This window comes from Netta rufina (genome assembly GCF_964035555.1).
Source record: "Netta rufina genome assembly, chromosome: 18".
NCBI lineage: Eukaryota > Metazoa > Chordata > Aves > Anseriformes > Anatidae > Netta > Netta rufina.
The window spans coordinates 4,912,475-4,927,941 of NC_140142.1; the positions used below are offsets into that span (position 1 = coordinate 4,912,475).

Here is a 15,467-nt window from a genome sequence, read left to right on the forward strand (position 1 = left end):
TCTCTGACTTTGTACTTGCTTGTCTGTTGAAGGGGAGAAGGCAGAAAAACATTAGAACAAACTTCTATGAAGAAAATTGGAAATAAAACAAAAGGCTGGCTAACTCATATTCAGACAAATGTCAGATCAATGAGCTTTGAAGTATTGCTGCAAAAAACTGAGCTGAATGCAAAGCAGAGCTGCAACTATTTCCCTCACTTTATTTTATTCTAGTTGCCCTATCCTAGTTGAGGTATTGGATTTTGAAACTCCCTGACATTACTTGCACACTCACGGTGAAATTCTGTGTTTGCCAGGAGGCAAAAGGGCTGTCCCTAGGTGAAGACTGAGCAGAGCAGCTCTGCCCAGTGGTCCTGTTCTCAGTTGCTCTGTGTCACCTCTCTGAGCGGCAGGACCATCCCACTCAGATGTTTCCCTGAGAAGAAACAAAAGAAAACTGAGAGCAGAAAAGCCTGAGTCCAAGTGTATCTGGACAGAATCCTCACCTTGTCTCACAGGGTCTTAGCAGGATCTCAGCTCTTCCCTCCTAACCAGGGCTGCAGAAACCTCACTCCAGCTTCCCAGAGACAGCCATCCAGCAGCACATCCAGGCATGGCCTTAACACGGAGGTGTCTCCTCCTTCGGGTACCTGGATGCTGCAAGGGCACAAGGATGCCACGAGAGAGCTGCATCTTGCTGGAGAGCAGCCTGCAGACCAGGAGGACACCCCTCAGACTGCTCTGGATATTCAAAAGCTGGGGTATCCCAATATTTAAACTGCATCCCCTGCAGTGTCTGGAGGAGGCTCAGCCAGCACACTCCTGGCTGACCAGGGGTAGCTAGGTTATGACATTCCAAGGGGCTTCTGCCAGACTTCATTAACTCACACTGCAACCCAGCAGGACTCTCAAAGCCCACTGCATTACTCACTGCCCTCCCAGAAACAAGACCCAGCAGGAGGAGACCCTTCCAGGACCTGCAGCTGCATGGCCCTGCAGCCAGACACTTACCTTGTCAAGGGCTGTGCAGGTTTCTCCTGCAGGCAGCTCTCTGCATCCTCCCACTGACAACTGCCTTCAGCCCCTCTCTCCTTTTCTTCTCTCTGTGTCTGCCTCTGTGTCTCATTCCTGCTGTGCTGTGCAGAGGAGCTGCTCCTGGGCACAGCTGTCTCTCTGCACCAGGGCCCTCTTGCCACGAGCTCTCTCTGTCCCACAAGCCCGGCCCAGCTCAGCAGCACAGCACCAGCCCAAGGCACTGCAATCACCCCTCTGGGGGCTTTGCTGATGAGCCCACGAACCTCAGGCACTCAGAGACAATTGAAGTAATCTCCAGAAGTCCAAGTCAGAGGCAAGTTTCCGGCAGTGTCCCCCTGAGGGCCAGCACTGACACAGCCTCCCTTGGAGCTCGTTAGAGCAGAACCCTGGAGGCAGTGAGGACAAGGAGACAAAGGCAATGTGAAGGTGACACTGATGTGTAGGAAAAGTGGATGTTTGTCACCAAACACAAGGGCCAGGCCTTGACCTTCAGCCCCTTGGAAGGGAGATCTTTCCCTTGACAGGTTTCTCAGGGCTCTTTGTGGGGCAGTAGGAGATGGGGATGTGCATGGCCAAGTGAGGAGAATGGTACAACCCCTGCCTTCTTCATTAGTGCAGGCGAGGAGGCAATGAGGCCCTGGTGTTTTAACGATCAGCTGTCTCCTCATAAGCCTCAGTGGCAGAGACAACAGCCATACCCGTGGACACAAAGACCTGGGTCCTGTTGGGACTTTCAGCCTTTCCACAGCCCTCTATCCTGTCTAAACCTGGGTCTTAAAAGGACTCCCATACCTGCACATCATTCACTGCTGGCTGCAGACCCTTGTCCGTGTGGTGTCACACCAAGTCTGAGCTGAGTCTGGGAACTCAGATCTTCTTGGTGGCCATGCTCCTCGTAAGACAGCTCTGTAGGAAGCTGACCTGGTTCCTCGTGAGCAGGCATCACTGCTCGTATGGCATCCCTCATGGTTCCCAGGCCCTCCTCCTGCTGGACATTACTCACTCAGCAGGGTCCCAGTCTGCCCTGATGTGTGGGGTTTCTCTCCCTCTGGTAACTGACTGGGCTCTTCTCCATGTAAAAGTCAAAAGTTTTCTGAAGTCAAAATCCTGCAGATTCTCAAGGTTCACCCACAGTGATGCCCCATTCTATCAGCTGTTAATGTCAGCAGGCAGACAGTTCAACCTTCGTGTAACTGTGCTATCTCTGACCAGAGATACCTTGCAGCAGCAAGGGTTGTAGGGAAATTTGGATAATTCAGGAGTAACCATCTGAATGGCATTGCAGCACAGTCACAGAAGGTAGGGGATGGAAGGCTGTCAAGTTCCACATTTGCTGTGCTTTCTTCTCATGCATGCTGTCAGTTTGTCTGAAGCTGTGTCCTCAATGTTAAGGGGCTGTGCAGGTCAAAATTAGAAGGGCCAAAGCCCAGCTGGAGCTCAATCCATCTATTACTGTCAAAGACAATTAAAAAAATAAAATAAGATAAAATAAAAAGATATAAATAGTTTAAATGAAGGAGGATTAGGGAGAATTATAATCCTTTATTGGATTCTGGGGGGAAAACCCAGTGACAAGGGATGAGGTAAAGTCTGAGGCACTTAATGCCTTCTTTGCCTCTGTTACTAGCAGCAAGACCAGTTTTTCCCCTGGACATTTCTTCCACAACATGGCCAGTGCCAATCTTCCAATGCAAACTTTGTGGAATTTTTTCTCTCCTGCTCTTTCCTACTACCACAGAATGCTCCATCAGGGTGGAAACCACTCCTGAAGTAGGCATCCCAACCCAGCAGGCTCCTTGTGGCCTCTCAGCCAACCAGACACAAGTCACCTCAGCAGCACCTTCCAAGCCAGGGGCCTGCTGCTGGCCTTGCAGCTTCTTGGCTAGACACAGCCAAGCCTTGTGCCTGCTGCTGCCCAGTCATGGACTCAAGCAGAAGGGACAGGACAACCCATCTGGGGGCCTTCTTTCTGCCTGGGTCCTCCTGGGTCTGGAGGCAGAGGGGATCCCCCAGTCAGCATGCCAAGCAGGTGCCTTCTGCTGGCCTAGCAGGGCCACTGGCAGCTGTCAGCCCAAAAGTGCAGCTCCCAGGGAGAAGTCAAGGCTGACCTGCCACCTCCAGACACAAGTGACCTCACAGTCCCTTTGCGTGACACGTTCCTGCTGCTGCCCTATCAAGTGCAGAGACAGCAGTGACCTCACAGTCCCTTTCTGTGACACGTTCCTGCTGCCCTACCAACGGCAGAGACAGAAGTGACCTCACAGTCACTGCCACAGAAACATTCCTCCTGCTGGGCCATGAGATCCTGAGGTAGAGCTGAGCTTTCTCTAGCCCCTTCGGTATCTCTTTTTCACTTTCTGGGTTAGAGATTAACCCAAGTTTTAGTAGGTTTTTTTGGTGTTCTGCTTGTGCTGTCAGGTCTGTGGTTAAGGTATCGACAAGCTCTGTGGTTTACGGGTGTTTTTTGTCTGTCAAGGAGTCTAGGGTTAAATAAGGCATTTTAAAGTATGTGTTAAGTGAATGGATTACAGTTTTCAAGAGAGAAATTTGATTTCTTTCAGTTTGTTGTAGTAGCATTTAGGTTTATTTAGCGTTAAAATTACTAGCTCAAGTAAAGGGCCATATATGACTGTTTTAAGTCAGTCTTACTGCACTACCTGCATTGCATGAATGCTCTTACCTCTATGAAATCATTAATTTCTGCTGGCCATGCTCCTCTTACCACCCCAAAATCTCACGTGTCTTGTTCAGGCTGCTCCTGACCTCCCCATATCTTATTAGGATCAGCTTTCTGATGACATTTAACATCTCAGTGTATCTGTCTCACCTCTGTTGGCTCCTTCATTCCTGAGAAGGAAGTGGCATTGTAGTCAGGAAAGAAAGGACACAAAAATCTTTAGGCGCATCCTGAGCAATGTGCCCATCAGCTCTGCACCTCCACAAAATCACGCTTCCTATGTACAAGTTTTGTTTCCCAAGTGGCTTCTGTGGATCCCAGTCCACTTTTCCCAGGCCCTCTCACATGTTTCTCTTTTGGATGTGGAGGGATGGGATAAGGAAAACCAAGGAACGGATGGAACTGAGCTTAGCAGGTGATGAAAAGAATAACAGGAAGAGATTCTGTAGGTACCTTGCTCAGAAAAGGAAGGCCAAGGAGATTGTACCTCCTCTGGTGGATGAGAAGGGTGAACTGGTAATGACAGACATGGAGAAGGCTGATGGACTCAACAACATCTTTGCCTCAGTCTTCCCTGCCAGTCAGGCTTCCCAAGTCTTTCATTCTCTGAACCCATAGACAGAGGCTGGGGGGTGCAAATTCCCACCTGTTGTAAGTGAAGAGAAGGTTTGAGGCCACCTGAAGAAGCTCAAAAAGTACAAGTCTATGGGGCTTGATGACTTGCCTTTCAGGGTGTGGAATGCTGTGGCTGAGGCTGTGGATGTTCCATCCTTGGGGGTGTTCAAGGCCATGTTAGATGAGGCCCAGATCAACCTGATCTAGGGGGTGGTGTCCCTGCCTATGGCAGAGGGGTTGGAACTAGATGATCGTCGAGGTGCTTTCCAACTCAACCGTTGTATGATTCTCTGATTCTGTGATTGTGCTTCAGAGGGAAAGTAATAATAACAGTAATAACAGTAATAACAATAACAATAACAATAATAAAAGCATGATATTGAGTTTCAGAATACTCAGTGATCCTTTGCGATATGGTTTAGTGGAGGACTTGTTAGTGGTAGGTCAGAGGTTGGACTAGGTGATCTTGGAGGTCTCTTCCAACCTAGATGATTCTGGGATTCTGTGATCCAGTTCATCCATGAGACAAAACCCTGCAAGCAGCACAAAGGACACTGAAATGTGGCCTAACATGAAGGAGGTTCCAGATCACTGGTGTAGAAACAGTATTTTTGTGCCATGACCAACGTGGTATATGCTGCAGGAAAAGGCCTACGTCTGAAGTAAAAGGCCTAGGCCAGCACCGGTGTGGCACAGGCTTGAGATTTGGGTGTATGTGAACATTATGGAACCACAGGATCTTTAAGTTCCCTTCCAACATGAGCTGTTCTATGATTCTGTGCTTAGCAGCCCTGTACAGCCCCTGTAGGGCCTAGCCTCAGTTCGTGCACCTCAGCTTGTGCTCCAAAAGTGCTCCCTCACATCACTTGTCCCATCTGCGTTCCTCAGCTACCCCAGGGCATCCTGAAGGCAGTGGCCACCTCTGAATAGAGAATGGAAACCAGCCATGAAAGTAGATCTAGGAAAAAATGGAAACCTGTGCATAAAAGGACTCTAAGTAACAGCTGAAAGAGTCTTTTATGGCAACACCACCAGCTTTTTTTTTTTTTTTCTATGAATCTCTTGATTTAGTCTCATAGGTTTTTTATTATTATTTTATTTATTTATTTATTTATTTATTATTTACTATTGACAGCACTGTGGACAAGGATTATCTACCAAAGTAGGCTTTTTCTGTGAATAGTCGTATGCAAACATTTACCAAAAGACATTTCCCAACTTTTTTTTTTTTTTTTTTTTTTCCTTCTTCCTCCACCTCCCACTCTTCAAGCAGAACTCCAAGGGAAGAAGTCACTGAATTAAAGAATAACTCATGTTGAAAAGATCAAGACTGGGAAATGTGCTCCATGACATCATAAAGGGAGATAAAAAAGAGGGTCAACTGTGTTGGCCCAAGTGCCCATGACTGAAGGGTGCTGCTGCTAACTAGCTGGCAGGAGGACTTGGTATCACTAATGTCCAGCCAACTTCTCCCCCCCCCAACTTCATCCCCTTCTTCAGTGTGAATATCAGCAATGTGGCTAAAGGGAGACTCCAGGAGACTATGGCAAAGGCCTTGCCAAATCCAGGTTCACCACATTCCCTTCTCTCCCCTCCTCTACTGCTTCACCTGCGGCAGGACTTTCCCCATCACGTTCCCATGGGCAGAGGTGACAACTGCAAATCTCCCAGTCATTTTTCTTGTCCTTCCTGAAGACAAGTTTGCTGTCTGTTTTTTCCAAGTCCCCAGAAATCTCTCTGATCCAAATGCTTGATGGCCTGGTCCAGAAAGGCAGGGTAGTGTGACATAGCAGAGAGGGGCATCTGTAATGAGCCTGTGAGAGGGGGGTTACAGAAATCTCACAGAGACACTGGGGGTTGGTTCTAGAGTCACACAGGGCAACGGCAGCACTCTGTGAGGTGTCCGCATCTGAGCTGGCCTCCCACGCTCCTCATACACACGGGGCTGTTGCGAGACATGAGTCTCTACCTTGCACACCACGCACAGTGCACTGCAGTGTCTGCAGTGTCCCTCTGGCTCCTGCAGCCACTGCCAGAGGCTGGGAGGCACCTCAGCCCTGCAGTGCTTTGCCCTGCTCTGCCCTCCTCTGAGATGCCCCACGGCATGAGGAGTGGTCACAGGGACCTTGCTTCAAGGAAGCACATCTCAGAGCTGGATTCAGGTGCCTTCCCAGGGCATGTTACTTAACCTTGTGACACTGTCTGCCCCACTGGCCTTCATGAGACTTGTAGGAATGGCTGATGGCATTTGTGCTCGCTCGTGTTCATCTCTCTGTGAGTGTATGATGTGCCTGCTGGCACCAGCAGCAACGGGTTTCCCTTTATACGTCTCCCATGAACCTGCAGGGGGCCCTGCTCTTCTCCTGGACATCCTACTTCCCAGGGAGCCTTTATGAGATGAGCAATGAGCAGTGGACTGGCCAGCCATTGGTGAACCTCCTTCGATGCACTGTATATCTCTGAGCTGGTGGTGATGCCCTGCAGAGTAAGAAAAATGACAACAAGATAACAGAACAAACCTTGAGCCTGCAATGTATTGTGGGTCATAGGCAGAAAAAAATGGGCTATGTTTTTGATTGTGAAACATCTCCAGTCATGAGTCTCTTCAAGCCATCCTTGAGCTCCTGGTTCCTCATGCTATAGATGAGGGGATTCACTGTTGGAGGCACCACCGAGTACAGAAATGACACCACCATGTCCAAGGATGCAGGGGAAATGGAGGAGGGCTTCAGGTAGGCAAACATGACAGTGCTGACAAAAAGGGATACCACGGTCAGGTGAGGGAGGCACGTGGAAAAGGCTTTGTGCTTGCCCTGCTCAGAGGGCATCCTCAGCACCACAATAAAGATCTGCACATAGGACACCACAATGAAAATAAGGCAACCAAGGACTAAAGAAACGCTAAACACAAGTGCCCAGACTTCCCTGAGGTAGGCATCTGAGCAGGAGAGCTTGAGGATCTGGGGGATTTCACAGAAGAACTGGTCTACAGCATTGCCTTGGCAGAGGGGAAGGGAAAATGTAGTGGCCGTGTGCAGGACAGCATTGAGAAAGCCACTGCCCCAGGCAGCTGCTGCCATCTGGGCACAAGCTGTGCTGCCCAGGAGCCTCCCGTAGTGCAGGGGCTTGCAGATGGCAACGTAGCGGTCATAGGCCATGATAGTGAGAAGGGAAAACTCTGAACCAAAGAAGAAGACGAAAAAGAAGACTTGTGCAGCACATCCTTGGTAGGAGATGGCCCTGGTGTCCCAGAGGGCATTGGCCGTGGCTTTAGGAATAGTGGTAGAGATGGATCCCAGGTCGAGGAGGGCGAGGTTGAGGAGGAAGAAGTACATGGGGGTGTGGAGGCGGTGGTGGCAGGCTACGGCACTGAGGATGAGGCCGTTGCCCAGGAGGGCAGCCAGGTAGATGCCCAGGAAGAGCGCGAAGTGCAGGAGCTGCAGCTCACGCGTGTCTGCGAATGCCAGCAGGAGGAACTCGGAGATGGTGCTTCTGTTGGACATCTGCTTTTCTGGGGATGTGATCCTGAACAAAGAAGAGAAAGAATAGTAACAATGTACAACAGATTCATCAGAGAAAAACTCATCCCGTTTCTCATTTAGAATTGCCAGAAAATTGTCCATTTCCAGGAAGACATTTGGTAGGTATCTTTCCTGAGTTCTTCCTGATGCCTGAGGGTATCCCCGGGAGCAGGGGACTCCTCTGTATTCAATGCAAGAGTCAGTTATGCCCAATAGCCAGAGGTAAGGTGGAACATGGGGCAATCTCAGACTCACTTCACTCCTGATAATAAAGAACCTTGCCCCAGTGTTGCTCCCTGGTTACCCAACTTCACAGCAGATATATATATATGATTTTTTTTAATTTTCATTTTATAGGGTCAGATTTTTTGTTGTTACTGACCTACCACACCTGCTGAGTTTTTCTAAAACAGAAATCCCGGGCATTTCTCCAGCACATAAGTGGAAATGTTGTGCATCCTAAGGGAAAAAGGGACTGGCCCTATAGTGCAGTGTCCTTTAGTGAGGACAGATAATCTGTCCATCAATACTGGTCTCAGCCACCATGTGAGTGTTGCAGGAAAGTTGTACTCAGAGGTTGACCTGAGAAGAACCTGAACACTGCTGAGAGTAGAGGAATCCAGGCACAAAGTGCCCATCTCCAGACCCCTCATCCTGTCCCCATACTCCTCTTCCAGCCAAACACTCCTAGGGCTCATGGAATGGGCATGTGAAACCCCCATCCCCAGCCAGCCTGGGAACAAGACCAGCAGCAGCACAGCCAGCTGGAGAAGCCAGGAGGAATGCCAGCGTGCTGCTGCCAGGGGAGGCAAGGCCAGGGAGGGACAGACGGACACTCAGCAGACCCTCCTGTGCTGCAGCTCTGCCTGCAGAGGAGGCAGCTCCTGCTGGGGACACCGGGGGCTTGAGGGCAGAGGCTGTGCTGGTGGGAGAGGAGAGCACGGTGTGTCCCAGGGAATGCTCCTGCCGTGCAGGGGGTTGCAGGTAGGTGCCTGAGCCCTCCCTCGCACAGCATTTGTGGCAGCAGCTCCCTCTCACCACCTGCCCAAGTCCCTGCTGCCTTCCTATTTCTCTGCTTGGAGATGGTTCTATGTCCCCACATCTCCCTGTCCATGCTCACAGACCCCATCCATGCTTCCACTGCACTGCAAGATTCGGAAAGCACAGAAACTAAAAAATCCTTCCTCTTCAGATTAACCAAGCCTCAGTTTTCCTCTGGAAATGCCCTTTTATAAATGCCATTGTGTATAGCACATTCTATTCCACATTAAATGTAGAGTAAAAGTCATCCTGACAGATGCTATCAGCCATCAGATGTGCCAGCTGCAGAAGACCACTCTGGCAACCCGATCTGCAGTGCCCTGCTGCCAGAGCCTCACGGTGTCAAGAGCCTGCAGATGTGTCCTGCCACACGCTGCCCTCTGTTGTTGCGCTCCTCAGTGCCTCCAAGCCCTCTCTCCTTCTCTCCTCTCACCTGTGGTCAAAGCCTCCAGCCCTGCTGCGCTGTGCAGAGGAGCTGCTCCTGGGCACAGCTGTCTCTCTACAGCGATGCCTCTTGCCAGGAGCTCCCCTTGGGCTCAGGAGCCCGGCCCAGCTCAGCAGCACAGCACCCGACTGTGGCATAGGTTGCTCTGTGCCCTTGGGCTCCCTTGAGGTGTCCCCAAGGCCTCAGGGCTGACAGCTCCCAAAAGCAGCAGGGTCTCTGCTGGGGTGTGGTGTCTGAAGCCGACTGATTTCATCACCGACTGGCCTTTTCTGAACACAGGAGAGATGACTTTTAGAAATGTTATTTCTACTGTTAGAGTATGGTTGTCAAACATGATGTGCTTTAACCTGGCAGGCAGCTCAGCACCACACAGCTGTTAGCTCACACCAACACCTCCCAGCCCCAAATGCTTATGTGTTGTAGTAAGGGCAGTTTGAAGTACTGAAGGGGAAGAGGAATAATAATAGCAATTATTTTTATTACTATTATCGTTATGTACAAAGCAAGCTATACACAGTGCAATTGCTCATTACTGACTGATCTCCAGCCTGTCCCCAACTGATAGAACATTGCATTAACCATCTGCACCTGCTCTTCTTTGACCTTCAACCACTGCATAAATGGAAGGGTCCTCCCAGGGACTGGGTGAGGGAGACAACTCTTTAACATCCTCTGTCTCCGAGGCAGCTATCCCAAAACTCCACCTGTACCCTTTTGGATCTTGGAAGTACCCTCTCATGGGGAAGTTTATGTCAAGGTTTCATAGATCAACATTCTTCTCCCTCCTTTCTTTTCTGGGCAGTAGTTCTTTTCCATTCTCAGGAGCCTGATTTTCACCCCCACTGTTTTCTCCTGCATGTAGAAGCAGTGGAACCTGGCAAAGGTTGGTGTTCTGGCCTAGCAAGAGCAGACCTGGGGTGTCTGGTCTAGGTCCCAGACTAGACCTGGGGTCTGTCACAGGGTCTGGAGTGGCTGCAGGACATGTCAGAGGTGTTGGAGTAGCTGCAGGGCCCATCACAGGGGTTGGAGTGACACTGACTGAGGCTTCCTTTGGAATTCCCTTTGGAATTGCCAAGGTGATAACCCCTCCTTTTCAAGCACTTCTGCAGTTTTTAAGGATTCTGCACGTGCTCGGGGGGAAGTTCCAAAGCACTGGAGGTGCCCACTGCTCTAGGTGCCTGCCCAGATCCTCCCATGCTCCCTGCCACTCCTAACTCTCCTGCCTTGGGGCAGGTCTCTGGAGGGCATTCTTCAAGAGCTGTTTATCCTTAAACAACAGTTGAAACACATTCAGGAGACATCACAGTAGGACCATCCCATGGATATTTTAAGCTTTTTAGAGTTAGTGTAATTAGCCTGGAGGAGAAGGGGGAGGTGAAGAAGTGAAGAAGTGTCCCTCCCTCTTCCTCTCCTAGATTGGCTCCTTAAAGCAAAAAGGTCAAGAGTGTAATTCTTAAGTTTCTGAGTAATGGTTCCTGAGGAATGGACATGATGGCAATGCTCAGTACAAAGAACAGATTTGTCACATGACCAATAATTTTATAGACTCATAAGCCAGTGTTACACAACATAGCAAAATATCTTTAAACCAGCCCCAGAGATGACAAACAGCACAATGGGAACACAGGCAGTAAGTAATGTGCTATACAACACATTTCTGAATGAAAGCCCAACAGACCCGAAATCCAAAATGTCGACCTTGTGATCAGCAACTATTAAACTGGTCTAATGCTTATAACAATTTATCTTTAGTAGTCTGTAGTAAGATCTGTCATTATCTCAACCCTTCGTGCCCCACACTGGGTGCCAAAAAGACTGCTGTGGTTTAACGCGGCAGTTCAAGTACATGGAATTATTTGAAGAGGTCCAGAGGAGGGCCACAAAGGCGATCAAGGGGCTGGAGCACTTCTGCTATGAAGGCGTGCTGAGAGAACTGGTACTACTCAGCACCTGAGAAACCTTAGAGCAACCTTCCAGTACTTAGAGAGGACCTACAGGAAAGCTGGGGAGACAGTCTTTGTCTGGGAGTGTAGTGAAGGGACAAAGAGTAATGACTTTAAACTAAAAGAGGGCAGGTTTAAATTAGATATATGGAAGAAATTCTTTCCTCTGAGGATGGTGAGGCATTGGAACAGGTTTCCTGGAAAAGCTGTGAATGTCCCATCCCTGGAAGTGTTCAAGGAGGTTGCAATGAGTTTGGAGCAACCAGGTCTAGTAGGAGAATGGTTGGAATAAGAGGATCTTTAAGGTCCCTTCCAACCCAAACCATTCTACTTGTATGATTCTATGATCCCATGTTTCTATGATTATCTGTGACACTGCTACCGTTGTCTTTGTGAAGCTCATAAAGGCTCTCCTCAGAGATTTTAACCAAGATTTTTGGTTAGTCCAGCTGGCATCCTCTTACAAGTGGTGTCCCCCAGGGGTTGGTACTGCGACCTGTCTTGTTTAATATCATTATTGATGACCTAGATGAGGGGATTGAGTGTACCCTCACTAAATCTGCAGATGACACCAAGTTGGGAGGTAGTGACGATCCATATGAGAGAAGGGTGGCCTTTCAGAGGGATCAGGATAGGCTGGATTGCTGGGTTGAGGTGAATGGGATGAGGTTCAACAAGGCCAAGTGCAGGGTCCTGCACTTTGGCCACAATAACTCCATGCAATGCTATAGGCTTGGGGCAAAGTGGCTAGAAGACTGTGAAGAGGAAAAGGACCTGGGAGTGTTGATGGATGCTCGGCTGAACACGAGCCAGCCGTGTGCCCAGGTGGCCAAATAGGCCAAGGGTATCCTGGCCTGTATTAGAAATAGTGCAGCCAGCAGGAGCAGGGAGGTGATCGTCCTCCTGTACTCAGCTCTGGTGAGGCCACACCTCGAGCACTGTGTTCAGTTTTGGGCCACTCATTACAAGAAGGACATCGAGGCCCTGGAACATGTCCAGAGAAGGGCAACCAAACTGTTGAAGGGTATGGATAACAGGTCTTATGAGGAGTGGCTGTGATTGTTTAGTCTGGAGAAGAAGAGGCTCAGGGGAGACCTCATTGCACTCTACAACTTCCTGAAGGGAGGTTGATGTAAGGCGGGGGTCAGCCTCTTCTCTCAGATAACTAATGATAGGACTCGAGAAAATGGCCACAAGTTATGCCTGGGGATGTTTAGATTAGATATCACAAAAAACTTTTTCTCTCAAAGAGTAGTCGGGAACTGGAATGGTCTGCTCAGGGAGGTGGCGGAGTCACCGACCCTCAGTGTTCAAGAAGCACCAGGACAGGGTGCTAGGAGATATGGCTCAGTAGCTTAGTGGGTAGTATTAACGATGGGAAGGTTGGACTAAATGTTCTTGTAGGTCCTTTCCAAATTTGTGTTTTTATGATTTCTATGATTCTATCATAGGACAAGGGGAATGGTTTTAAACTTAAATAGGGTAGATTTAGATTCGATAGTCAGATGAAATTCTTGACTTAAAGGTGAGGCACTGGCACTTGTGCTGTGGGTCCAGAGGTCACCTAGGGGGGGTTTGGATCAGCCCATGCCCTTGTGTTTGAAGGAACAGCTGGCGAGAGTGGAGAAGCAGCAGTGAAATCATGGGAACAGCAGAGTGAGAGCAAGGTGGGGAAGAGAAGTGTCTGTCTGCAGCCTTCAGGGAAGTGTGGGACAGCACAGGAAAGCGTACAGAGGAGTAGGCAGAGGGCTCTGACAAGAATGGAAGGCTGCAGCAGCACTGACATCTTTGTCCCCTTAGCTGTGGGTTGTGAGGAGATGTATTATACTCATGGCATTGGGACCATGTATTCTCCTTTATCCCTGTGCAAACACTGGAAAGTGTCATATCACACACACAGAATCACACAGAATTTCTAGGTTGGAAGAGACCTCAAGGTCATCGAGTCCAACCTCCAACCTAACGCTAACAGCCCTCCACTAAACCATATCCCTAAGCTCTACATCTAAACGTCTTTTGAAGACTTCCAGGGATGGTGACTCCACCACTTCCCTGGGCAGCCTGTTCCAATGTCTAACAACCCTTTCAGTGAAGAAGTTCTTCCTAACATCTAACCTAAAACTCCCCTGGCTCAACTTAAGCCCATTCCCCCTCGTCCTGTCACCAGGCACGTGGGAGAACAGGCCAACCCCCACCTCGCTACAGCCTCCCTTGAGGTACCTAAAAAGAGCGATAAGGTCACCCCTGAGCCTCCTCTTCTCCAGGCTGAACAAGCCCAGCTCCCTCAGCCGCTCCTCATAGGACTTGTTCTCCAGGTCCCTCACCAGCTTCGTCGCCCTTCTCTGCACCCGCTCAAGCACCTCGATGTCCTTCTTGTAGCGAGGGGCCCAAAACTGAACACAGTACTCGAGGTGCGGCCTCACCAGAGCTGAGTACAGGGGGACGATCACCTCCCTCGCCCTGCTGGTCACGCTGTTCCTGATACAAGCCAGGATGCCGTTGGCCTTCTTGGCCACCTGAGCACACTGCTGGCTCATATTCAGCTGACTATCCACCATCACTCCCAGGTCCTTCTCTGCCTGGCAGCTCTCCAACCATTCCTCTCCCAGTCTGTAGCTCTGCTTGGGGTTATTGTGCCCCAGGTGCAGGACCCGGCACTTGGCCTTGTTGAACTTCATGCAGTTGACCTCAGCCCATCGGTGCAGCCTATCCAGATCCTCCTGCAGAGCTTTCCTACCCTCGAGCAGATCGACACACGCACCTAACTTGGTGTCATCTGCGAACTTACTGAGGGTGCACTCGATGCCCTCGTCCAGATCATCAATGAAGATATTAAAGAGGACCGGCCCCAGCACCGAGCCCTGGGGGACGCCACTAGTGACTGGCCTCCAACTGGACTTGGCTCCACTCACCACGACTCTTTGGGCCCGGCTCTCCAGCCAGTTTCTAACCCAGCGAAGCGTGCGCCAGTCCAAGCCAAGAGCAGCCAGTTTCTTGAGGAGAATGTTGTGGGAGACGGTGTCAAAAGCCTTGCTGAAGTCAAGGTAGACCACATCCACAGCCTTTCCCTCATCCACCCAGCGCGTCACTCTGTCATAGAAGGAGATCAGGTTCGTCAGGCATGACCTGCCTTTCATAAAGCCATGCTGACTGGGCCTGATCGCCTGCTTCCCCTGCAATTGCTGCATGATGACTCTCAGGAGGATCTGCTCCATGAGCTTTCCTGGCACTGAGGTCAAACTGACAGGCCTGTAGTTTCCCGGGTCTGCCCTCCGGCCCTTCTTGTAGATGGGCGTCACGTTTGCTAGCCGCCAGTCGATTGGAACCTCCCCTGATAGCCAGGACTGTTGATAAATGATGGAAAGCGGCTTGGCCAGCTCCTCTGCCAGTTCCCTCAGTACCCTTGGGTGGATCCCATCCGGCCCCATTGACTTGTGCACATCTAAGTGCCGTAGCAGGTCACCAACCAGTTCTTCATGGATAATGAGGGCCACATCCTGCTCCCCATCGCCTTCCACCAGCTCAGGGTACTGAGTATCCAGAGAACATCCGGTATTGCCGCTAAAGACTGAGGCAAAGAAGGCATTAAGCAGCTCCGCCTTTTCCTCATCTCTTGTAACTAAGTTTCCCCCCGCATCCAGTAAAGGATGGAGATTCTCCTTAGTCCTCCTTTTTGTGTTGATGTATTTATAGAAACGTTTTTTGTTATCTTTAACGGCAGTAGCCAGATTGAGCTCCAGATGAGCTTTGGCCTTCCTAATTTTGTCCCTGCACAGCCTCGCTACTTCTTTAAAGTCCTCCTTAGTGGCCTGCCCACTTTTCCAAAGCTTATAAACCCTCTTTTTCCTCCTAAGATCAAGCCACAATTCTCTGTTGAGCCAGGCCGGTCTTCTTCCCCGCCAGCTCGTCTTTGGGCACGTGGGGACAGACCGTTCCTGCGCCATTAAGACTTCCCTCTTGAAGAGCGCCCAGCCTTCCTGGACCCCTCTGCCCTTCAGAACCACCTCCCAAGGGACTCCACCAACCAGTGTCCTGAGCAGCTCAAAGTCAGCCCTTCGAAAGTCCAATACAGCGGTTTTACTGGTCCCCTTCCTGGCCTCGCCAAGAATAGTGAACTCCACCATTGCGTGGTCACTCTGCCCAAGACAGCTCCCGACGATCACGTCCTCCACCAGTCCTTCTCTGTTTGTGAAGAGAAGGTCTAGCGGGGC

The 15,467-nt window shown here is 50.1% G+C and overlaps 1 protein-coding gene across 1 annotated transcript; it reads right to left on the reverse strand.

The window, feature by feature from the left end:
• Positions 1-6,870: 6,870 nt before the first annotated feature.
• On the reverse strand, positions 6,871-7,809 carry LOC311216317 (olfactory receptor 14C36-like; the record flags this gene model as incomplete). Its single annotated transcript, XM_084297862.1, has 1 exon — positions 6,871-7,809. One exon carries the CDS (start codon positions 7,807-7,809, stop codon positions 6,871-6,873), a length of 939 nt encoding a protein of 312 aa, XP_084153988.1.
• Positions 7,810-15,467: the final 7,658 nt, after the last annotated feature.